The sequence below is a fragment of the Pseudorasbora parva genome, chromosome 21 (assembly GCF_024679245.1).
Source record: "Pseudorasbora parva isolate DD20220531a chromosome 21, ASM2467924v1, whole genome shotgun sequence".
In the NCBI taxonomy this organism is placed as follows: domain Eukaryota; kingdom Metazoa; phylum Chordata; class Actinopteri; order Cypriniformes; family Gobionidae; genus Pseudorasbora; species Pseudorasbora parva.
The window spans coordinates 5569539-5594953 of NC_090192.1; the positions used below are offsets into that span (position 1 = coordinate 5569539).

Sequence of the window (25415 nt, forward strand, 5' to 3'; positions counted from 1 at the left end):
GTCTATGCAATTTTTGTAATGTTAACAATAACCAGTATTTTGAAACCTGGTATACTTTGATTGACTGCATGTACCTTGTGAAGTGAAAAGAAGTGTTATTCTTTGACAGAATAATTTCATTTGAGTCAGAATTCCAGTGTTTTGGTAAAATTAGTGTGTGCAGAGAAAGATGTGTTCTGTTTTGAAATGAAGAGTTAGTGTATATTTAACAAAATGTTCTTTTGAAAAGAAAATGATCCATTTGGCCAACTGTGTTTTGTAGGTGTGAGTCTGTGTTAAGAGTTTAGAAAAAATATCTGAAGTATAGCTAAGCGCTTGTTAGCGATTGAAAAAAACTGTAAGACACGCACTTGCAAACTTCCCTAAGCACTTCCCCTTGGGGGAATCCCTGCCGCCATTTTGAAGTGCGTTCCACTTCGTGAAGTGGACAAGGGAAGTTTGTAAGGACAGACCCTTGCTCCCTCGATTTTGACCGAGTGAGCGAGTCTACTTCATATGTACACTTCAGGCAGCTTCATATACCACAATGCAACGCGATTATGACGTCACCACATATCACGTTTAATTTACCCCACCACAAACAACTATAACTATTTTTAAAAACATTTAAAACAACCCAAACACATCCATATACATATAGAATGCTGCATTAAACAATTTCGTAAAGGTAAAAAATAAATAATATATCAACTCCATAGTGGATTCCAAGTGATCAAGGGCTTAGGGCGTTCCAGTTCAGTCCATTTGCAAAGTTTCCACCAGTAGTGGGCACTCATGCAACGTAGGCATGACGCACATCTGAGTGAACGAGACGGAGGGAAGTTTGCAAGTGAAGGGCATGATTAAAACGAACAGTGCTGCGTTCCAGTTCGTTTTTATCATGCCCTTCACTCGCAAACTTCCCTCCGTCTCGTTCACTCAGATGTGAGTGTTTGGGTTGTTTTAAATGTTTTTAAAAATAGTTATAGTTGTTTGTGGTGGGGTAAATTAAACGTGATATGTGGTGACGTCACAATCGCGTTGCATTGTGGTATGTGAAGCTGTCTGAAGTGTACATATGAAGTAGACTCGCTCACTCGGTCAAAATCGAGGGAGCAAGGGTCTGTCCTTACAAACTTCCCTTGTCCACTTCACGAAGTGGAACACACTTCAAAATGGCGGAGGGAATTCCCCCAAGGAGAAGTGCTTAGGGAAGTTTGCAAGTGCGTGTCTTAAAGTGGAGTGGAACGCAGCACTGGAACGCAGCATATGTAAGCAGAAATGTGCTGAATAGGCCTATGTCACACTTCCTGCTTCCGGAACGTGGAGTAGGAAATCATAACTTCCGGTCGTTTCTAGCAATAACAATAATAATGGCAGCCTCCGCCCGCAGTTGTTCTTGTAGTGTACCGGGTTGTTCTACATCAGGACGTAGACAGCCATACCTCAGTTTCCACGCATCAAGTTTTGACCTATATCGAGGATAGGTTCGAATCCGCCTTTTGCCACACTCGCTCTACTCCCTTTCCCCATCACATATCAGATCGGAAAGGTATTTATTTTCAATTTAAAAATATATATAAATATTAGAAAAGGGGGAATAAAGCGTTTAACGTGTTTAATAATACGTTTCTCAATTAAGGGGTAGTCAATGTAAGCAGACATGTGCTGAATTAGAGATGATAAAAGTGAGTGGGTCCAATATTTTTGGTCTTAAAAAGTGGATGGGTCTTGTCCCACACACACACAATGGTGGGTCACCCACACACAATGGTTCCGACGCCCATGTATTGAGCTAATCACGACACCTGTTAGCAGTCATAATGTAAACATCTATTATTGATATAAAATAGCTGAAATCACATGAACAATCACACAAAAACATTATTCCATAGTTATCGTGTGTTTATTAGCTTCTTAGTTCACACGTAGAAATGTAGAACAGTCTTCAGAGCCAGAATGAGGAAATGTCCGAGACAGTAGGAGAGGTCTGCGCATGTTTTAACTCTTTTATATCGAGTAATTCCGTGAGAAATGAATAGAAATTGTAGCCTAGAAATCTAGACGCACCCTAGCGGCAGCAAATTTAATTCAAACATCTTGATGTGGGTCTTGCTTGTCAGGCTATAGAAATTGTATTCTGTATGACGAAATATTTTCCAAACGTGATATGTCAGTATTTCTCCAAATATAAGCACTTTTGAACTAAGAGCTAAACTGAAAGCTGTTCTTTGCGATCTCTTTGAACACAAATGAGCCAGTGCAGACAAAAAGTGCGTCTGATGATCTATATCGTTCATAACGGATCGATAATGCACTCCTGACATAAATTAAGAAATTAATGTCACTGCAACCCAGTTTTATCATAAACAGTGTTCAAATATCAAAGCTGGAGTCTTTAATCTTTCTGATGATACTGAGTTTGTCCAGATAAAGTAATAGTGTGATGAGGAGTGAATGTTGAACAATAGTAATCTGAGGCCGTATGATCTTTGAATCGTAAGGGGTTAAAAGAGATCTAAAGTTTACTAATATTAGTCTTGAATTTCCCCAGCTGAAGATAATTATGCTCTGCTATGATTTTGTAGATGGACCGTTTTGAGAATACTTCTCTGTAGCGCTACTTTTGACGACGTCCACTTGCTTTAGCCTCCTCACCCACAGATTTTGCTGGATATATTTACTTCTTTCTGAATGAAATCGATAAAATCCTACACCTTTTGCTGTATATCTGACGGCGCAACCCCAAACACAACACGTTTTCGTCATAGTTTCAACTTTAATCAACAACAATGTTCTTAACTATGTAACTGTTTACAGTAGCCGGCTGATCTCTTCAGTTTGTCAGTAGAAGCCACTCGCGTTCTGCCACCCGGAAGTATCTTGAGGCGATTGTTTACAAACATTCTAAAATGGTCTATTAGTAATTTTTCAAAGATAACAGATAATCATTTTGATGACACCATGTGTGATGTGAAGAACCAGTTTGGACGTGGTAAATTAAAATGTTGAAAGGAGATGTAAAAAAAAAAAAAAAAAAAACCTAGTCTGGGAAAAACCTTCTGCATCAGTCTGGCTATGCGAGATTACATCTATTGTGGCAGTTCCTCTTTAGTCACATGCATAAACTATTTCTATTTGATTTTTCTCTCAGTCCCACCCAAAGACTCTCACTCATTCAAGTGACTCCACTAGAATCAGTAACCGTTGTTTACTGTTGTTCGTATGCAGAAATGGACTGGAATTTTCATTTCTTCTTCTGTTTACTTTGTGGTAAGATCAAGTTTTTCTGTAATTAACCATGTGGCATAAGGCGCTATACTGAAATTAATTTACATAATGATATAAAGAAAATAATTACACAAGACAAAATCACTTCAATTATATTTTGCTTGATTACATTAGCTTGATAACGTCAAATACATGCATTATATTTGTCTGATATGATATACAGTGTGGTAGATTTATTTAACCCTATAAACCCTACTGTGTCATATTTGATACATTCTAAGGACTGTAAATGAATAAAATGATCAAAACTTTGCTGGAAAAAACTTATATGATATGCATTTCATACTTTTTCAGTAAGTAAAGGCCTTTTATTTATAAAAAAAAAAGAAAAGAAAAAAGAAAAACCCACCTTCAGGTTGTTGTACGTGTCTTTTTGCTGTGATTTTTTTTACTGATTTTAGATCGTAAACACAACAATGAATTTATATTGTTCGTACTATTTTATATTTCAAGATTAATGTTCACTGGACTGCAGCAACTTACACTGCAGTTTTTGATCTGTAAGATATGTATATTTTTAGAAGAAGCCTCATATGCCTAAAAAAACGTCTCGGTTACGTATGTAACCCTCGTTCCCTGAAGGAGGGAACAGAGACGTACGTCAGAACTGAACCGACGAATGGGATCTTACTTTAGAGACCAATCCTACTTCGAGTGTTTAAAAACGAGCCAATGAAATTTGGTATGCGATCCACGCATTCCACGCTCCGCGGGTATAAAACGGGAAGTGGAATGGTAGATCAGCGCTTTTCCTGCTGAGGAGCCGAAAGGTGACCGGACTCCCAGCGGAAGCACAGCATCTGGCGACGGGACATACGTCTCCGTTCCCTCCTTCAGGGAACGAGGGTTACATACGTAACCGAGACGTTCCCTTTCAGTCGGTCACGTTCGACGTACGTCAGAACTGAACCGATGAATGGGATCCCTATGGAAAACGCCAGGATGCTGGCCCTTCCAGCATCCTGCTTGAGCGCACTGCACCGTCTAGTATGGTACGGAAGTCAGGGCTCCAAGCAGGGAGTACAGTCACTGCTGTTTCTGCAAGACCCATTTAGAATGACTATTGGATAATGCTGGGAAAGCGTGCCTACCTCAGAGAGAGGGTACGCTGCGGGGCCACGTCCTTCAGGGAAGGAGAGGTGGCAGAATACACATAAGGACTAACCTGGCAGGGTAGTGCAACATATGGCAGTCTCTGGGGTGGTTCCAGCCTGATTGAAGGGGGGAAAGAACACGCCCAGAGACGACAGAGCGGGCTCTGTCGAGGGAAAGACACGGGGCTAGCCCGAAGGGTAGCTGGTACCGTGGAAGAATACACATATGGGGTTGCCGTGAGGGAACCGCTACATATGGAACCCAGCCTACAGCCACGTTACACAAGCATACGGGTGCAGGCCTGGCGTCAGACGTTCCGCAACGTCTGACACCGGAGGGGTGACGGAGGAGCTCGACAGGGTTAGCCGGTTTCCCGGGGAACACAACTGGAGACAAATAGACGCACGTATCCGGCCCAGAGGGCGGGAGTGGCGTTTCGCAAGCCGACACTTAGAACGGGCCCTTAACGCTCCTGGCCACTGGGGGCGAGGATGCGGGAAGATACCGGCTCTACCCGTAAGCTATAGAATCTAGCAAACGTGTTAGTTGTCGCCCAGCCCACCGCTCTACATATGTCTGTCAGCGAGGCACCTTGAGCCAGCGCCCAGGAAGACGCAACACTCCTAGTGGAGTGTGCTCTTACACCGAACGGCCAAGGCACGTCTTGGGACTGGTAAGCCAAGACTATAGCATCCACTATCCAGTGGGCTAACCTCTGCTTGGAGACAGCCTTTCCCTTCTGCTGGCCTCCATAACAGACGAAGAGTTGCTCTGAGGTCCGAAGGCTTTGGGTCCAGTCAACGTAAGCGCGAAGGGCGCGGACCGGGCACAACAAAGCCAGGGCTGGGTCTTCCTCCTCCAAAGGCAGCGCTTGCAGGTTCACCACCTGGTCCCGGAAGGGAGTGGTAGGAACCTTGGGCACATATCCGGGCCGGGGTCTCAGGACAACGTGAGAGTTACCGGGCCCGAATTCTAGGCACGATTCGTTGACCGAAAGTGCATGCAGGTCCCCTACCCTCTTGATCGAGGCCAATGCCGTCAGGAGCACTGTCTTCATCTACAAGATCTTAAGCTCACAAGACGCCAAAGGCTCGAAGGGAGGGCTCTGAAGTGCTCTGAGCACTAGAGCTAAGTCCCAAGAGGGTACCGAGGATGGACGAGGAGGATTCAGTCTCCTCGCACCTCTGAGGAACCTGACGATTAGGTCGTGCTTCCCCACGGACTTACCTTCTACTACATCATGGTACGCTGCTATCGCAGCAGCATATACCTTGAGGGTGGAGGGAGACAGCCTTCTCTCCAACCCATCTTGCAGGAAGGAAAGCACGACACTAATCGAACACCTTCGGGGGTCTTCCCGGCGGGAAGCGCACCACTCAACGAACAGGTTCCACTTCAGAGCATAGAGGCGCCTCGTAGAGGGGGCTCTAGCTGAAGCGATGGTATCTACGACAGCTTGTGGTATGAAACGCTGGGGGAAACGCATACTTGCGTAGGTCCCGGGGCCAGCTGTGCGCCAGTGCATCTGTGCCGAGGGTACCCCCGGTCAGGGAATAGTACCACTGGCAATGGGTCGAGTCCGGAGAGGCAAACAGGTCTACCTGTGCGGCTCCGAACTGGTCCCATATCAGCTGGACCGCCTGGGGGTGGAGTCGCCACTCTCCCGGAGGTATCGGCTGACGAGAGAGCTCGTCGGCTGTCTGGTTCAGCGCACCAGGGACATGAATGGCCCGAAGCGACCTCAGCTGCTTCTGACTCCACAGGAGGAGGTGGCGGGCGAGTTGGAGCAGACGACGGGAGCGTAGACCACCCTGACGGTTGATGTACGCAATGGCCGTGGTGCTGTCCGTACGGACCAGTACATGCTTGCCACGCAGCGGCCCCTTGAGGCGGCGGAGTGCCAAGTGTACTGCCAGTAACTCGAGGCAATTGATGTGCCAATGCAATTGCGGCCCCGTCCACAGACCAGCACTGCATGCCCGTTGTACGTGGCCCCCCAGCCGGTGGCAGAGGCATCCGTGAATAGCACAGCATGCCTGGACACTTGTTCTAGAGGCACCCCGGCCCGGAGAAACGAAGTGTTGGACCACAGGCTGAAGGTTTGGCGGCAGTAAGGAGTCACTGGGACCCGGTACTGACCGCTCTGCCACGCCCACCTCGGGACTCGGCCATTGAGCCAGCGTTGAAGCGGTCTCATATGAAGCAATCCGAGCGGCGTGACCACGGCTGCAGATGCCATATGCCCCAGGAGCCTCTGAAAGAATTTGAGTGGGACCGCTGTCCTGCTCTTGAACATATTCAAGCAGTTCAACACCGACTGGACTCGCTCCTCTGTGAGGCGCGCAGTCCGGTTGACCGAGTCCAACTCCATGCCGAGATAAGAGATCCTCTGTGTAGGACAGAGTTTGCTCTTCTCTCGGTTGACCCGAAGGCCCAACTGGCTGAGGTGACTGAGCACCAGGTCCCTGTGTTCGCACAACTGGTCCTTCGACTGGGCTAGAATCAGCCAATCGTCGAGGTAGTTGAGAACCCGAACGCCGTGTTCTCTGAGCGGAACAATGGCTGCCTCCGCGACCTTCGTAAAGACGCGGGGCGACAGGGACAGCCCGAAGGGCAGGACCTTGTACTCATATGCTTTCCCCTCGAACGCCAAATGTAGGAACGGTCTGTGTTGAGGGAGAAAGACACACGGAAGTACGCGTCCTTCAGGTCGATCGCTGCAAACCAATCCTGGGGACGGATGCATTGAAAAATGCGTTTCTGCGTCAACATTCTGAACGGGAGCTTGAGCAGGGCCCGATTCAGAACTCGCAGGTCCAGGATTGGTCGTCACCCGCCCCCTTTCTTGGGCACAATGAAGTAGGGGCTGTAGAACCCCGTCTTCATATCGGCTGGAGGAACCGGCTCGATCGCATCCTTCGCCAGTAGGACCTCGATCTCTGACCTCAAGACATGAGCATCGCTGCTTCGCACGGAGGTGAAGAGGATGCCCCTGTACTTGGGCGGCCGGCGCGCGAACTGAATCGCGTAGCCGAGTCTGATGGTACGGATGAGCCAGCGAGACAGCCTGGGGAGACCTAGCCAGGCCCCCAGAGACCGTGCAAGCTGGACCAACGGCACCACAGACGTGCCCGGGGTGGGGCAGCGAAGCGGAGTACTCTGGCCCGACTCGGGAGGCCCGGAGGCGGCCCGAAGTGTTGCCTGAGTACTCCTGGTTTGGACAGAGAGTGGGTGAGAAGGCCCGGAGGCGTCCTCGGAGCCCACTCTGCTGCCCACTGCCCGGAGGCAGGGTAGTGAAGCACTCAGCCCCGACCCGGGAGGCCCGTGGGCGGCCCGGAGTGTTGACTGAGTGCTCACGAGAGAGGCAGTGTTGGGTGAGAAGGCCCGGGGGCGTCCTCGAGGCCCACACAACTGCTCCCTGGCGACGGGAGGGTAGGAAAGGAGTGACAAGGCCCGTGGGCGTCGCACACTGCCAACCTGACCCTCTTGGGGCCCAGAGAGAGAGGAAACTGCTCTTAAAATGTGGGTACCGCTGGACTCCGGAGAGGCAGTGGCAGAACCGTAACCAGTCAGGGCCCCCCGGTCCTCCTCCGGGGGGGTGGGGGAGAGATGCGAACATCGTCTCCCCCGAGCAGCTCCTGTACTCCCTAGCCGGCCCGTCTCAGGGCCGCGTCCCCTTGCGCTTGCCTGCCGGTTAGCGGGCCCTGGACGGGTTGGGCGTCCCTCACGTCCGGCACCCTGCTCCTCCAGTGGAGGCTGCTGCTCGGCTCTAGCAGGGTGGAGGCGGACGCAGGAGGGGATGCCCTCGGCGACGAGCCGGCAGAGGCGCTGCGACCGACGACCGAGCAGCTGGTCGTCGGCACCCTGGTGCAATGCCTCCGTCTGCTTCTGGGCCACCAAGAACTGCTGTGCAAAGTTCTCGATGGCGTCGCCGAGGAGGCCAGCCCGACAGACAGGCTTTTCTTGCGCATATCTGCCAGGTTAGCCCCTTATTCCTGGACCACTAGTGTGGACATCGCCTGACCCAGGGAGCGTGCAGTGATTTTCGTCGCCCATAGGGCGAGGTCCAACACCGCACGCAGTTCCTGCACAACCCCTGGGCTGGGACTACCCCCGTGCGTGCAGGACAGAGGGCAGTGAGAGAGGAAAAACAAAATTATTATTATTTATTTTTTTTTTGGCCCTTATGGCGCTCCATATTCCCTTCTCTCCGATGCAGCAATTGACATCTGTCCTCTGCCAGAGCCAAAAATGAAACGCTAAGCCCTTTTCTCTTAGGATCAGCGATTCCATCTTTAACTACCAGCAGGCATGAGAGACAGTGAACGTGGCCATCAGAACGGCACACAGCGCACTGAGCGCTCAAGCCTCTATGAAGAAGGCAAGGCGAACAATGCCCTGACGTGGTCGTGTTCTCATGAGAGAATCCGTACCACCAACGAACAGAGTCTCAGCATGCTTTTGATGCGATAGAGGAGTGGGGGCCCGAGGGGATTTACCCGGCGGGGAATCCCCACTGTAATCCTCAGGCCACCAGCGCTTATCAGCCAAAGTAGCCCTTTTCCAGTAACACTAGAAATGAACTAGATCGGGGGATAGGCGAAGGGACTCGACCCCATCTGAGGTTTCATAGTCTCGACCGCGCATCTAGAGCGCCGACTGACGCGCGCCGGTTGTTGTGACAACCACCGCTGTCAGCCGGCCGCTCGACGGCACACGGCACGCTGAACACTCGAGCCCTTTATGAGAAGGGGGAGACGAACAACGCGCAGACGTGACCATGTTCTTTTACGAGAACATGAATCACCCACGATCGCAATCTCACATGCGCTCGTGGCCGTCAAAGAGGACAGGAAACAGTTGCATACCAGGAATACACGGTTTGAATGACATCTTGAAAAAGACGCAGGGTCAAACCGTGTTGCTCTTTTGTGAATGGAAACTGCTCTTTTAACGTGCTGAAGCACTCAGGGAGATGACCGCGGCTCCACACAGTACGATCTGCAAGCCTGCGTGAGCTCTCAGTGTGTGTGTGTGTGTGTGTAAACGCCCAGCGAACCAACAGGTTTTTCAATGGGAAACCGCCCACCGAACCAACAAGCTCTTTTAGTTTCACTTTTGCTCGGTCTCTCGCTGAAGCGCCGTATCACCCGCACTGGCAGTTCTCAGATCACTATTAGAAGACTCGTAGTCAACACTCTTCGTAGAAACAGCAATAACCGTTCGGCTCCGAAGTAGAAAGCGCTGATCTACCATTCCACTTTCCGTTTTATACCCGCGCTGCGGGGCGGAGCGTGGAATGCGTGGATCGCATGCCAAATTTCATTGGCTCGTTTTTAAACACTCGAAGTAGGATTGGTCTCTAAAGTAAGATCCCATTCGTCGGTTCAGTTCTGATGTACGTCGAACGTGACCGACTGAAAGGGAACAGCAATATTATATAAATGTAATTTCCCTCTCTCTCTGTGTGTGTGTGTGTGTGTGTGTGTGTGTGTGTGTGTGTGTGTGTGTGTGTGTGTGTGTGTGTGTGTGTGTGTGTGTGTGTGTGTGTGTGTTTTAAATAAAATAAATGCAGCCTTGGTGACCATCTTAAGATGTAGGACCGTGTTGAGGGATTTGACAATTGTGGTGTTGTTTTACAGAAAACCCTTTACGGTTACATAAAACACTGCTAAAAGTGTTAAAAACATAAGTACATGATATCTGAGCTGTAATTATACAGTATAGGCTACATATACACTCCCCATATAGTGGTATAAATGTATTATCCCAGTGTCACAAAATTATTTTACCAGCGCATGCTGGAAACATCCACTGTCTGCAGGGTGATAGAACACACATGGGCCTGAGATATTTGAGACTTTCAAAAAAAAAAAAAAAAAAAATATTGTAATCAAAAAGCGCCTATTGTGTTTATTATAGCTCAAATAACATATACTATAATATTTATTATGTTTATTTGTACATCATTCATTGTTGTATTGCATTGCATTATACAGGTATGTTTCTCCTACAATTAAATACAGAGTGATACATGGTAATACAGAGTGATTATTGATATTTATACATATTTTATGTGGGTAGTCTGTTATACTGTTCAATAAACGGTTCCATTGAACAAATTTCCTTCCGTGTTAAACAAAGGTGTTTTTTATATTTTGTTTCATATGTCAGGCTTTACAAGGTTGAGTGATGCATTGGTAACAGCTTTGCTCAAGCAGGAATTCAATCACAAAAGATTAGGAGGCATTTAAAGATTTGTCATCTTTCTTTCTTTTGCATGTTAGTATGTCAGTCATTAATGGCTTTCAACATTGATCCTGTGACTTGGAAGTACTTCACAATCAAAGGAACGAATGGTTTTGGCTATAAAGTGATACAGAAAGACACAAGGTGAGTTCAGCCAGTTGTACTACAGACCAGTCACCTGTTGGCCATTTAAACGGATTCTGTTGAAAACAAACTGAAGAATCACTTTGAATATTTGAATGTGGGACAGATGCGGATGTTAGCTAATCAAAAGTCTTATCGCTGCAAGTGTTTATTAAAAAATTATTCTATTTAAAGAATAAAGAATAAATAGAAGTTATTCTATTTAAAGTTATTTCTATTTAAACTTGTATGTCATATAAATAAATATATAATTTGTAATGATGAAGCTGCGATTTCGTAAATTTAAAATATTAACTTTAAACGCAATATTCAATAACACACTAGAGCTAAAATGATAGTCAAGTATACTCAGTAGCGTACCGTGGGATTTCAGTCAGGGCCTTCACTAACAATCAACACACCCCACGCCATAACAACACACACACACACACACACACACACACACACACACACACACACACACACACACACACACACACACACACACACACACACACACACACACACACACACACACACACACGATCAACAAGCCCCACGCCGTCGCCATAACAACACACAGACGCACACGCACACATTTGTTTTTGTGACATATGGGGAAATTCCATAGGCGCAATGGTTTTTATACCGTACAAACCGTATTTTCTATCCCCCTACACTGCCCCTAAACCTACCCAGCACAGGAAACATTCTGCATTTTTACTTTCTAACAAAAAACTCATCCTGTATGAATTAAAAGCATTTTGAAAAGTGGGGACATGGCCAATGTCCTCATATTTCACCCTCTCCTTGTAATACCTGTGTCATAATACACATTTGTGTCCACACACACACACACACACACACACACACACGGATACAAAATACAATAATGCACTGTACGCAATACTACTACGAACTTTGCTTTCATAGTGTTCGTTGGGAAGGGGGCAAGCAAAAAGTACATGCGAGACAAAAAGCCAATTTGACTATTTATTGATGATACTGCACTCACGTCTCACCGTTTAGGCAAATGGTGAAAAGAATCAAAATCAGCTGGCACAAATACTCCACAAATACAAAGAAACAGAAAAAACACTGCTTGTTAGTTAACATTACCGGCTTGACATCAGGATCGATCATTCGCGCGCAGCCCGACATCCGCGGCGGCCATAGTTTATTTCACACAGAATTCTCACAACCTGCTAAAAGTTCAGACGGCTGATGACATCAGCTGGGGGTAGCACACCGACACATCAGGTGTGTTCGACATCGGCTGCGGCTGGATGCATGCGATCGGCAAGAGTAGCCGAGTGCAGGCGGGGAGGAGCTGCAAACGGAGATGTGAAGTCGGACACTTTCTGCTTCCCGTGGTGACGCTTGCACTGCGTTTGCAAACTTTATCACAGCTGAAGTTAGAGGGGGGGCCAAGATGGCGGCGATGTAGGTGGTAGTGTGTGTGTTTGCTCTTCAGGGAACTAAGGTGAAGTGGTGAAATAACCTGCTACTTAGACCGGTGATAACGTTAAAAATTAAACAAACAAGTTATACGACTTCGATTTGACATTTTGTATGCATGGGGAAAAAAGGAAAGAAGAAAGTTGGACAAGTTTGGCTTGACACCATGTCCTCCAACGTGTCTAATACAGTCGATCAGTTTGAGGATTCCGCATCAACTGCGAGTAGCGCTGGATTGAAAATTCAGAAAGATGCCGAGTCACAATGGTTCGACGCATGTCCGTCTTTCGACAATGAGGTTGTTATTGCATCGCTCCCGGATACTCCTCAGAAACCAGCCGCAAAAAAAAACGAAATGCGCGGAGTCTAGTGTGAATGGGAGTGAAGATGTCTTGACGGCTATTCGTGAGCTCGCTTCAAAACACGATAATAGTTTCCAACTAACATACCAGAAGATTTCAGTGATTGAAACTACCACCGAGGCAACTTCCAAACAAATAAAAAATCTGACAGCGACGGTACAACAGCTTATTTTAGATGTTGGTGTACACAAGGAGGCTCTCAATCATCTGGAAGCTGAGGTACGTGTTCTGAAAGAGGAAAATAAAGTGCTGAAAGCAAGTGTACAGGAGTCCAGGCGTTACAGTTGGCGATGGTTTCTAAAGTTACACGGTGCTGTGGAAAAAGAAAACGAGGATGTCCGAAGTGTGGTCCTCAACATCTTAGGGAAGATTGCTCCTGGAGTCGGAGATGTGCTTTAGGACAGTGTCGACGTCGTTCATCGTCTGGGTCCGAAGCGGGCAGATGGAAAGGCCAGATCGATCATAATTCTCTTCTCACAGCGGCATATTCGTGACATCATTTGGGGTGCTGCTAAAGGGTGCCGGTTTCTAATTGACAATAAACTGCGACTCTCAGAGCCTTTGTCTCCGGAGGACAGAGCAGCGCGGGACAAACTGTGGCCTCTCGTTAAGAAAGCAAGGGAGGATGGCAAGAAAGCAACTTTCCGTAATTCATTTGCTTTGATTGACGGGAAGCAAATTTTCTATTCGGATATCATGAAAGATAAACAGCCGTTTGCACTTAAAGTTCCGCAAAAATCAAAAGATGACGATTGATTGACAATTTGTTCAAAAAATGCAAGCACAAATATAAATAAGTTACTATATTTGTTCTTTAATTGTTGTCACCTCGCTATTAATCTCCTTATGTAGTTATCACCTCGATAACTAAGTTCTTTATGGGTTATTTCCCACCTCTCCCTTCACATTTAGGGTAAATCAAGGAAACTTTTTTGTTATAATTGTTATGCAATATGCAATTTGTTTTGTGAGTTCTTGTTATGGAGTATATGTTTAAATCCTTGTCGGTTGTAACTTTAAATGTTAGAGGTTTGCGGGACAGTCTAAAAAGAAAAGCATTTTTTTTTATTTTGTAAAAAAAGTGCTGCTGATCTTATTTTTCTTCAAGAAATTCATTCAGGGGAAACGGATGTTAGGTTTTGGAGGACGCAATGGGGAAACTCAATTTTCACCTAGATAGACACCCCCCTAGACTTGATAGCAGGATGAATAATGATCTCATTTTTTCCCTTTGCGCTGATCTCTCCCTCACTGATGTATGGCGTTTCTTTAATCCTTCTACCAAAGATTTTACTTGGTCCAATAGGAATTTATCTCTTAGATCTAGGATTGACTTTTTTTTAATCTCATCTTCTCTCCTTAACTATGTAAAATATACTTCTCACATCACTGCCCCCTTATCAGATCATAAATTAGTTGAAATAAAATTGAGTGACATCAATGATAACCCGAGACTGAGAGGCTACTGGAAGCTTAATAATGCCTTATTAAAAAACAAAAAATTTAACGACAGTATCATTAATCTTACCCGTAAATTATTTACCGGATTAAATGGAGATAATAAAAAAAATGGGAGTTCTTTAAATACAAAGCCAGATACATAGCAGTTAAAAGAAGTAAGGAACTTAAAAATATTAAACATAAAAATGACTCAGACTTGACTAATAGACTTAATGCTTTACTAGCTAAAGATAAGATTACAGATAAAGAGAACTTGGAAATAAAAAAAAATAAATATGGCCTTTGATAGAGCTTATTTGGCTAAAGGTGCATATATAAGGTCTCGGGCTAAATGGCTCGAGGAGGGTGAGAGAAATTCTAGTTATTTTTTTGCCCTGGAAAAAAGAAATGGCCAGAGAAAAGCTCTTTCAGCACTTAACATTGATGGAGTTATCTCTAAAGACCCCCCAAAAAATATCAGAATTTGTTACCAAATTTTATAGCAATCTTTATACCTCTAAATTTGACACTAACATCTGTGAAAAATTTATTGATATAATTAAACATCGTATTACAGTTATTGATCGTAATTATAGTCAAATTTGTGATGCTGATTTGTCATTAGATGAAATTAAGAAAGCTTTGCAATCTATGAAAAAAGGTAAATCCCCCGATATTGACGGGCTTTCAGTAGAATTTTATCTCCACTTCTGGGAGATTATTAAACTGCCTTTATTTCATATGTACAAGGAATGTATCAGTCAGGGAGATATGACTGCTACTATGAAACAGGGAGTTATCTCCCTTATACCCAAGCCAAGTAAGGACCCTTTATTAATCGACAATGAGCGACCTATTACTTTATTAACATTAGATTATAAAATATTAGCTTCTGTTTATGCTAAAAGATTAAGTACTGGGTTAGATCACATTATCTCAGAATCTCAGTCGGGATTCATGAAAGGCCGTCACATATCTAATAACATTAGATTAGTATTAGATATGTTAGACTATTCTGATTTTATTAATTCAGATGGTCTCATACTTTTTCTTGACTTTCACAAAGCTTTCGACTCCATAGAACACAAATTTATTTTTCGTACTTTAGAGTTATTCGGATTTGGTAAGTCATTTATAGATATTGTATCAATGTTTTATAGAGGTATTAACAGCTCAGTGATCGTTGACTTTGAGACATCCAAAAGGTTCGATATCCATCGTGGAGTCAGACAGGGCTGTCCGATTTCGCCTTTCTTATTTCTTTTAGCCACAGAACTGCTTTGTCTAAAGATTAACCAAAATGAAAAGTTGAAAGGAATTTCTATATTTGATAGGGAATTTAAAATTGCACAGCTAGCTGATGACACCACATTATTCTTAGAAGATAAAAAACAGTTACTTAATGCTCTGAATTTGATAGAACAATTTTCATGTGCCTCAGGTCTAAAACTTAATATTCTAAAATGTGAAATTATTGCAATTCATGATATGGTTGAGACATCATTGCAAGGTATCCCAGTTAAAAGTACTGTAAAATATATAGGCATTTATATTACTAAAAACCCAGTTAACAGACATCAATTAAATTTTTCTGATAAAATGATAAAAACCAAAAGCATCTTTAACATTTGGCTTCAGAGAGATCGTCTCAGGTTACGTATGTAACCATGGTTCCCTGAGAGGGAACGAGATGCTGCGTCAAAACGCTAGGGGACGCCTCTGCGTACCATGTCATGAAGCACTTGTGTAATCAGTCCAATAGCGGGACGATACATCACGGGCGGGTGACGTCATCGACCAGGAAGATATAAAGCACACCTGGACCAAACAGTCACTAGCTTCTGGAAAAAGCCGAACAAGTCGATCACAGGCATGCCGGGAGTATGGCATAGCGACGCAGCGTCTCGTTCCCTCTCAGGGAACCATGGTTACATACGTAACCTGAGACGTTCCCTATCTCGAGGAAACTTCGAGCTGCTTCGAAACGCTAGGGGACCTCAATACCCACGCCGCCAGAGTCCCAAATGTCTGTATGTGTGAATCAACCCAGAAACACCCGGGACCCCGGTGTAGAGGCTACATCTAGATTGTAAAACCTCACAAATGTATGCGGAGAGGACCACCCAGCCGCATCACATACCTCTGACAATGAAACTCCCGAAATAAGAGCCATAGAGGCAGCCATACTCCTAGTGGAGTGGGCGCGGACCCTCATTGGTGAAGGATGTCCGGCCGACTCATAAGCGAGCGAAATAGCCTCGACTATCCACTTGCTAAGCGTCTGCTTTGAAGCCGGTTTTCCCTTGCTCGGGGACCCAAAACACGCAAACGTCTCGGTTACGTATGTAAGCGGTTTCGCTTAGAAGCCTATCATCTCCGAGACTAGAAAGCGCCCAATGGCAGTGCCAGTGCCATGGGCATGCGGAATTTGCATGTGTAACTCCGTCTACCCACATGGGTATATAAGGAAGTCGCTGGCATAACCGCATTATGTTTTACCTGCTGAGGAGCCAAGTTGAACTCCGTTCCAGCGGTACAGCGGATGTGGCAACGGGACGTTACGTCTCCGTTCCCTCCTCAGGGAACGAGGGTTACATACGTAACCGAGACGTTCCCTTTCGTTCAGTCACTCCGACGTAACGTCAGTGACTGACGAATAGGGGGTCCCAATGAAATAACGCCACTCGGCTGTCTTCCAGTGCCCTGCGCAAGCGTGAGAGCCCTGATGCAAGTTAGGACAGTCAAAGGCCTCTACTTAACGCAGGAATACCAAGGTACACTGGGAGGCATATTCCAGGAGGAGATATGCGCCAAGATGCCTACCCGTAGGGAGGACTTAAGAATACACGTATGACCCCGGGGTCTGCATACGGAAGATCACTGGGGTACCAGCCGCAGGTGGATTTTTAACCCCAGGGGGTGGCAAGGTTGCCAAGGGAATACACCCGCTCAGGGAGGCTTACAGTGGAAATACACATGTGGGGGTCACCGAGGGGAACCATGCACATGGGGCACCTGGCCGGACACGAGTGTCTGGGCTAAGGAGAGACTTACTGGCATCGGCGTCGTCAGTGCTGGAGGAGCTCAGGGCTCTCGGGGAGCTCACCTGAGGAGAATATCGCACGTATCCAGTCCGTGGAGTGGAATGGCGAGCAAGCGAAGACACCTGAACCAATCCATTACCGGCCACTTGTAGAGGCGAGTACATAGTCGGATACAGGCTCCACTCGGAGGTTATAAAACCTGGCGAATGTGTTTGGTGTCGCCCAGCCTGCAACTCTGCAGATGTCTGTCAGCGGAGCGCCATGTGCTAAAGCCCAAGAGGAGGCCACACTCAGAGTGGAGTGGGCCCTGACCCCAAGGGGACATGGACGTCCCTGCTGCTGGTAAGCCAAAACAATGGTGTCCACTATCCAGTGAGACAGCCTTTCCTTTGAGAGAGCCTTCCCTTTCAGCTTCCCACCATAACAGACAAAGAGCTGGTCTGAGGTCCTGAAACACTGCGTCCTGTCTACGTAAGCGCGAAGGGCGCGTACTGGACAGAGCAATGCCAAGGCTGGGTCTGCCTCCTCCAAAGGCAGCGCTTGCAGGTTCACCACCTGATCTCTGAACGGAGTGGTGGGAACCTTGGGCACATATCCAGGCCGGGGTCTCAGGATCACGTGAGAGTCAGCCGGCCTGAATTCCAGGCACGCTTCGTCAACCGAAAATGCCTGCAGGTCCCCTACCCTCTTGATGGAGGCCAATGCGGTCAGGAGCATAGACCGTAGACAAGAACTTAACATCTACTGACCGCAAAGGCTCAAATAGGGCCCTCTGCAGAGCACTTAGAACTACTGAGAGGTCCCAAGAGGGTACGAGAGGAGTACGAGGAGGATGTAGTCTCCTCGCACCCCTCAGGAACCTGATGACCAGGTCATGCTTACTTACCGTTTTACCGTCCAAGAGGTCATGATAGGCGGCGATAGCAGCCACATAAACCTTCAGGGTGGATGGAGACAGCCTTCGATCCAACCCTTCTTGGAGGAAAGAGAGCACAGACCCGATCGGGCATTTCCAGAGGTCTTCTTGGCGAGAAGAGCACCAATTGATGAAGAGGTTCCACTTCAACGCATAGGCCTGTCTCGCGGACTCGGCCCGAGCGGAAGTGATGGTAGCCACCACCGGAGGTGGTAGGGTACTCAAACCTGCCGCGTCCCGTCCAGGAGCCACACGTGGAGGTTCCAATGATCGGGACGCGGGTGCCACAGGGTGCCCCCTCTCTGAGAGAGTAGATCCTGTCTCAGAGGAATCGGCCAGGGAGGGGCTGTCGCAAGGAGAACTAGTTCTGGGAGCCAGGTCCGGCCGTGCCAGTACGGGGCTACCAAAATGACCTGCTCCTTGTCCTCCCTGACCTTGCACAGAACACGTGCAAGAAGGCTCACTGGGGGAAACGCATACTTGCGTAGGCCCTGCGGCCAGCTGTGCGCCAGTGCATCCGTGCCGAGCGTGCCCTCGGTCAGGGAATAGTACAGGCTGCAATGGGACGAGTCGTGGGAGGCAAACAGATCTACCTGTGCATCCCCGAACTGATCCCAGATCAGCTGGACCGACTGGGGATGGAGTCTCCACTGGGGATTGGCTGAACCCGTGAGAGCTCGTCGGCTGCACGGTTCAGGATCCCCGGGATATGGATAGCACGAAGGGACCTCAGGCGCTTCTGACTCCATAGAACGAGATGGCGGGCGAGTTGAGACATGCGGCGGGAGCATAGACCGTCCTGGTGGTTGATGTACGCTACTACGGCCGTGTTGTCCGATCTGACTAATACGTGTTGACCCTTCAGCAACGCTAGGAAGCGGTGCAGGGCGAACCGTACTGCCAGCAACTCAAGGCAATTGATATGCAGGCGGCTCTGGCTCTCTGACCAAGAGCCGGCAGCTGCATGTCCATTGCACATGGCACCCCAACCCGTGGTGGACGCATCTGTTGACACAACAACATGCCGGGAAACTCGTTCTAAGGGCACACCTGCCCGTAGAAAGCTGAGGTTCGACCACTGGGTGAGTGTCTGTCTGCAGGCCCGAATCACGGGGACCCGGTGCGTGCCAGACTGCCATGCCCATCTCGGGACTCGATCGCGAAGCCAGTGCTGAAGCGGCCTCATATGAAGCAATCTGAGCGGCGTCAAAGCGGCTGCAGATGCCATATGCCCCAGGAGCCTCTGAAACAGTTTCAGTGGAACCACACTCTTGCTCTCTATCTGACGGAGGCAAGTCAGCAGTGACTGCTCGCACACGCCGGTAAGCTGCGCACACATGGCGACCGAGTCGATCTCCATACCGAGAAAAGAGATCCTCTGCACTGGGCAGAGTTTGCTCTTCTCCCAGTTGACCCGAAGGCCCAGACGAGCTAAGTGGTGAAGAACCAGATCTCTGTGTTCGCACACCCGGTCCCGAGAGTGGCCCAGTATGAGCCAGTCGTCGAGATATTTCAGGATGCGAACCCCTTGTTGCCTGAGTGGCGCAAGGGCTGGCTCGACAATCTTCGTGAAGACGCAAGGGGACAGAGCTAGCCCGAATGGTAGTACAGCATACTGATATGCCCGCCCTTCGAACGCAAATTGTAGGAACGGTCTGTGTCGCGGAAGGATGGACACATGGAAGTATGCGTCCTTCAGGTCGATCGCTGCAAACCAATCGCATGGACGAACGCATTCGAAAAGGCGTTTCGCAGTCGACATCCTGAACGGAAGCCTGTACAGGGAACGGTTCAGGACGCGAAGGTCCAGGATCGGTCGTAACCCACCGGATTTCTTCGGTACAATGAAGTAAGGGCTGTAAAAGCTGGACTTCATCTCGGCTGGAGGGACGAGCTTGACTGCGCCTTTCGCCAGTAGGGTCGCGATCTCCGCACGCATGACTGGGGCATTGGACCCCACCATGGTGTACCGGACACCCCGGAAGCGGGGAGGAGCTTGCGCGAACTGAATCGCGTAGCCGAGCCGGATGGTCCGTGCGACCCAGCGGGACAGTCCCGGCAGCTGTAGCCTACAGGGGCAGTATATGCTTTATAGCCTTAGTCTGCTTCTGAGCGGCCGAGAACTGTTCTCGACCACACCGCCGAATAGCCCAGCCTGGGATATGGGGGCGTCGAGGAAACGAGTCCGCTCGGCGTCCCGCATATCGGCCAGGTTGAGCCATAGATGTCTCTCCTGGACCACACATGTGTACATCACCCGGCCCAGGGAGCGTGCGGTAACCTTCGTCGCCCGGAGGGCGAGGTCGGTCGTGGCACGCAGCTCATCTCTGAGCCCTGGGTCGGCTCCACCCTCGTGCATGTCACACAGCAACTTGGCCTGGTAGGCCTGAAGAGTTGCCATGGCATGCAAAGAAGCGGCGGCCTGCCCCGCAGCTCTGTAAGTCTTCGACACCAGAAGATGTGAATCTACAGGCCTTGGAGGGGTGCTTAGGATCGCCACGCCAGGAGGAGACGCTCTGGGGACACAGTTGCATCGCCACAGAACGCTCCACCGGGGGGACCCCAGTGTACCCTCTAGCCGCCGCCCCATCGAGGGCGGAGAAGGCGGAAGAGGTTGCCAAACGCTCGCGAGAAGACACGGGGGCCCTACACGAGTGCGCAACCTCCTCATGCACTTCCGGGAAGAAAGGAATTGGGGGCACGGCAGGAAGGCTGTCCTGACGTGGCGCACACAAAAACCAATCATCAAGCCGCGAACGCTCTGGCCGGGGCGGAGGGTTCCACTCCAAACCAAGCGCAGCGGCCGCCCGGGCAAGCATGGCTGTCAGCTCCGGGTCCGACTCGGACAATGCTGGCGCGCCCGGAGGCGGCAGCACAGCCGAATCATCATCCTCGGAGGACTCTAGCCCACCTTGTGATGCGGTCACCGACATCTCGTCCTCCTCTGGAGCGCCGAACGAAACACGCGGACCGGTCGAAACCGAGGCCGCGGGCTCCATCACAACGCTCGCGGGTACCGGTGCAACAGAGGGGGGTGTGGGCTGAGGCATGAGCGTCGGAGCTGTGTTCCACACCATCACCCTCAGGTCACCCTGGCCACCAGCCGAAGAGACGCCCCGCGGACAGGATGATACCGAGGCCGCGGACACGTCAGATCGGGGGGTGACGGAGGGGACTCTCACTCTGGCGGCCGCACGGAGATCATTGAGTCTCGACCGCAACACGGAGATGGCCATGTTCCGGCAGTGGGAGCATGACTCATCCACAAGCGCCGCCTGAGCATACTGGAAGCCCAAGCATGCCAGACAGTGCGAGTGCCCATCAGAAGAGTGTAGAGACCGGCCACACCCAGAAGCACACCGGCGAAACATCCTGAAAAGGACGTGCCACGTGTGAGCTCTTTTGTGAGAGGATTAACCTTGCAGTCGATGCCGAAGCGCCCAGGGGACCACACACCAACTGGAAACCAATCGTCTGACCAGCACGCAGGAAGTATGTGACCGCTGGAACGCGCCGAACACCAACACCGACTGGAAGATCCTGATCGTCTCGAAGAACTGACTTAACTCAGAAGGCTTATAGGAGTGAAAGGTATGTAACCCTTGGCTCCGAAGCATTAAAACATAATGCGGTTATGCCAGCGACTTCCTTATATACCCACGTGGGTAGGCGGAGTTACGCATGCAAATTCCGCATGCCCATGGCATTGGCACTGCCATTGGGCGCTTTCTAGTCTCGGAGATGATAGGCTTCTAAGCGAAACCCCCATTCGTCAGTCACTGACGTTACGTCAGAGTGACTGAACGAAAGGAAACAACTGTTCTGAGTTTTGCCACAGGGCAGCTCTGTGGACATATGCATCTAGGGCCCTGACATAGCAGATTTAGCTTCTCTTGGTCTTGACTAGTGAACGGAGGCGGACAGAAAGCCTGCAGCATTACTGGTCCCGGCACATTAGTTGGGACCTTGGGAGCATATCCTTCCCTCGGGAAGAGAAATGCTTTTACCATTCCTGGTGCAAATTCCAGACAAGAGGGTGCCACTGCCTAAGTAGGCACCCTCGAGCGTGCCGCAGGTCTGAGCCTCAAAGTACCACGAAGGAAACGCATCACCCAAGGGTGTTTCCCCAATGATGCATTATCTAATGGAATATGATAAGCAGATATCGCCGACACATATACTTTCAGGGTCGACGGGGATAACCCTGCGGAGAATTTTTCTTGTAGAAACTCAAGAACTGAACCGACCGGGCAGTTAACAGGGTCCAAAGCCTGGTGCGTACACCAGGCGACAAAACTCTCCATTTGAGTGCGTAAAGTGTCCTTGTGGATGGTGCTCTGGAGTGCAACATGGTCTCTATCACCTCAGTAGATAGACCCGTGTTTATGAACTGGGCCCCCTCAGGGGCCAAGCCCACCATTTCCACAGTTCCGGGCGCGGTTGCAGTACTGACCCCCCGGCCTGCGAAAGAAGATCTCTCCTGACTGGGATTTCCCAGGGAGGACCTTCTAGGAGAGACATAATGTCGGCGAGCCATACTCGGCCCGGCCAGAGCGAGGCTACCAATAAAAGCTGAACCCCGTCCCGGCGGACTCTCTCCAGCACTGCTGGGAGCAACGCCACAGGGGGGAAGGCATACAGACGGAGCCTCGGCCACGTCTGTACCATTGCGTCCAGCCCCAGCGGGGCTGGATGCGTGAGGGAGAAATATGCTGGACAGTGTGTCGTCTCTTGAGACGCAAACAGATCCACCTGGGCTCGCCCAAAGCGGATCCACAGCTCCTCCACCACCTCGGGGTGGAGTCTCCATTCTCCCGGCATCACTCCCTGCCTCGACAGGGAGTCTGCCGCTACAGTCAGGACCCCCGGGATGTACATCGCCCTGAGCGAGAGCATCTTGCCTTGGGCCCATGTTAGCATGTGATGCGTCAGCTTCCACAACCGACGCGATCTCAACCCCCCCTGGTGATTTATATACGAGACCACCGAAGTGTTGTCTGACCAAACTAACACATGGCGGCCCCGCAGGTCTGAGAGGAAGTGTTTGATTTTATGTGATTGAAAAACAGCCATCAGCTCCAGCTGGTTTATGTGCCAGGAGAGCTGACGGCCGCTCCACAGACCTTGGGCCGAGCGGCCACTCATGACCGCTCCCCAGCCAGTTAGGGAGGCATCCGTCGTTAGCGTTACGCGACGACAAGGAGCCCCCAGAACTGGACCTTGGGACAGGAACCAAGGATCTTTTCACTTCACTAAGGCACGTAGGCAGCGCCGCGTGACCTTGATCAAGCGAAAAAGGGTTTCCCCTCGGGGAGAACCCCTTGGTTCTGAGCCACCATTGTAAGGGTCTCATGTACCGCAGTCCAAAAGGTACCCCGTTGGACACTGCTGTCATCAGCCCTAACACTCTCTGAAAGTGTTTCACAGTGAGTGACTGACCTAGCTTTATCTGGTTCATGGTATCCAGGATCGTTTTTATCCTGGGAGGGGATAGCCGAGCCAACATTATTTTCGTGTCCCAGACTACCGCCAGAAAAGTAGTGCTCCCAGCACACTTTTCTTTCCGTTCAACCTTAGCCCCAAGACTCTCCTATGGGCGAGAACAGCATCTCGATGCTGAACGCCCGCTGTTTCGACTATGCTAACACCAGCCAATCGTCGATATAGTTGAGCACGCGAATGCCCTGGAGTCGCACCTGAGCCAGAGCTGAATTCACGCACTTGGTGAAAGTGTGGGGTGATTAAGCTAGGCCGAATGGCAGCACTCAATACTGGTAAGCTTCGCCCCCGAAAGCAAACCTGAAAACCTGTCTGTGCTGCGTAAGGATGGAGATGTGGAAGTATACATTTTTTAGGTCTATTGTGACACACCAGTCCTCGGACCTGACGTGACACACGATCTGTTTTATCGTGAGTATTTTGTTTAGCTGATGCAGATCTAAAAATAGGGCCTTAACCCTCCATCCTTCTTTTGGAACTATGAAGTACTGGCTGTAAAAGCCCGACTCTCTGCAGAGGGGAGGGACCCGTGTATAGCCTCTTTTCGCAGAAGAGTCTGTACCTCTCGTTCCATGACCAGAGGCTACTCGGGGGTTACTACCGTAGGAGTAACCCTGCTGAACACGGGTGGGTGTGACCCGAACCCTTTTTATAATGTGAGCAGGACCCATTCTGAGATATTCGGCAGAAGTTTCCACGCTGCTAGAAAATCTACTAAGGGAACCAGCCTCTCGAGGCTGGTCTCTGGATTTTCCTGGGTGGTCAGCCCGGTGTCCTGTAACGGATAACCGGCAGGTAGCAACCGAACTGACCGCCCGGGACCGCTATGTTTCCGGGCGGACAAGGAGATATATGTTTGCCGGGGACCGCCGCGCCCTGAAGCACCAACGGTGGCAGGGCTGGCAGACGAGTTACACCAATAGCTCCTCTTTTTATGAGTGTGTGTGTGTCGTTTTCTTTTGGCAGATCATCATCAGCGCTAACAACATCCAGTTCCTCGGAGCTGGAGTGCTGCTGTGTTTGTGCCTCAGCGCGAGCAGAAGAAAACCGCAGAGCGTGCTTCCAACTCGCTAACTGAGGCATGAGATCCAGCGGGTAAAGGCAGAGATTGGGGATCACCCGTCTCTAACCCCGCCACTAGATCCAACTGCGATCACCAGGACGCGAGCCTTCGCTGCGCCTCGGCAACAGCGGGACCCGAGCCCTGAGGACCGCGAGCCAAAGCACTCTCCTCGAAGAGTGCCCGGCGTGATCTTAATATGCGCATTGGGAGTCTCTCGCAATGCTCGCAGCCAACCCCCTTGAGAGCTGACTGGGCATGCTCGAGCCCCAAACACATCACACATTAGGACGTGTGTATCCCCACCCGTGATGTAACGTGGGCAGGGAGGAACACAACACCTATACGGACTTGCCATATTTCTTTCTTTCTTTTTTTTTTTTTTTGAACACACACACAATAAATGGACAAACAATTCACACGGAGCGCTTGTGAAGACACAGAAGCTAGTGACTGTTTGGTCCAGGTGTGCTTTATAGCTTCCTGGTCGATGACGTCACCCGCCCGTGACGTATCGTCCCGCTATTGGACTGATTACACAAGTGCTTCATGACATGGTACGTAGAGGCGCCCCCTAGCGTTTCGACGCAGCTCGAAGTTCCCTTGAGATAGGGAACTTTCTTTATATGGTAGAGTCCTTTTATCGAAGGTGGAAGGGCTCTCCCGCTTTGTATACCCTGCTCTCTCTCTGTTTATCAATGATAAAACTATAAAAGAAATTAACAAAATATTTTTGGATTTCGTTTGGAAAAATAAGCCTCACAAATTAAAAAGAGAAGTACTCTCCAACTCCAGGAGTGAAGGTGGCCTTGACTTTTTGGACTTCGCAGATACTATAAACACATTTAAAGTAAATTGGCTGAAAAGATGCCTTATGAACCCAATGTCATTATGGTTTT

At 49.2% G+C, this 25415-nt stretch overlaps 1 protein-coding gene across 1 annotated transcript in view; it reads left to right on the forward strand.

Moving 5' to 3' along the window:
• The first annotated feature begins 3144 nt into the window (after positions 1-3144).
• The window catches only part of LOC137055774 (integrin alpha-X-like), a 47201-nt gene continuing 24930 nt past the window's right edge, over positions 3145-25415 (forward strand). The window contains exons 1-2 of the mRNA XM_067429680.1: positions 3145-3252; positions 10653-10758. Of these exons, the coding sequence (XP_067285781.1) occupies positions 3213-3252; positions 10653-10758 (146 nt within the window). The 5' untranslated portion in view covers positions 3145-3212. The remainder of the gene's footprint in view (positions 3253-10652; positions 10759-25415) is intronic.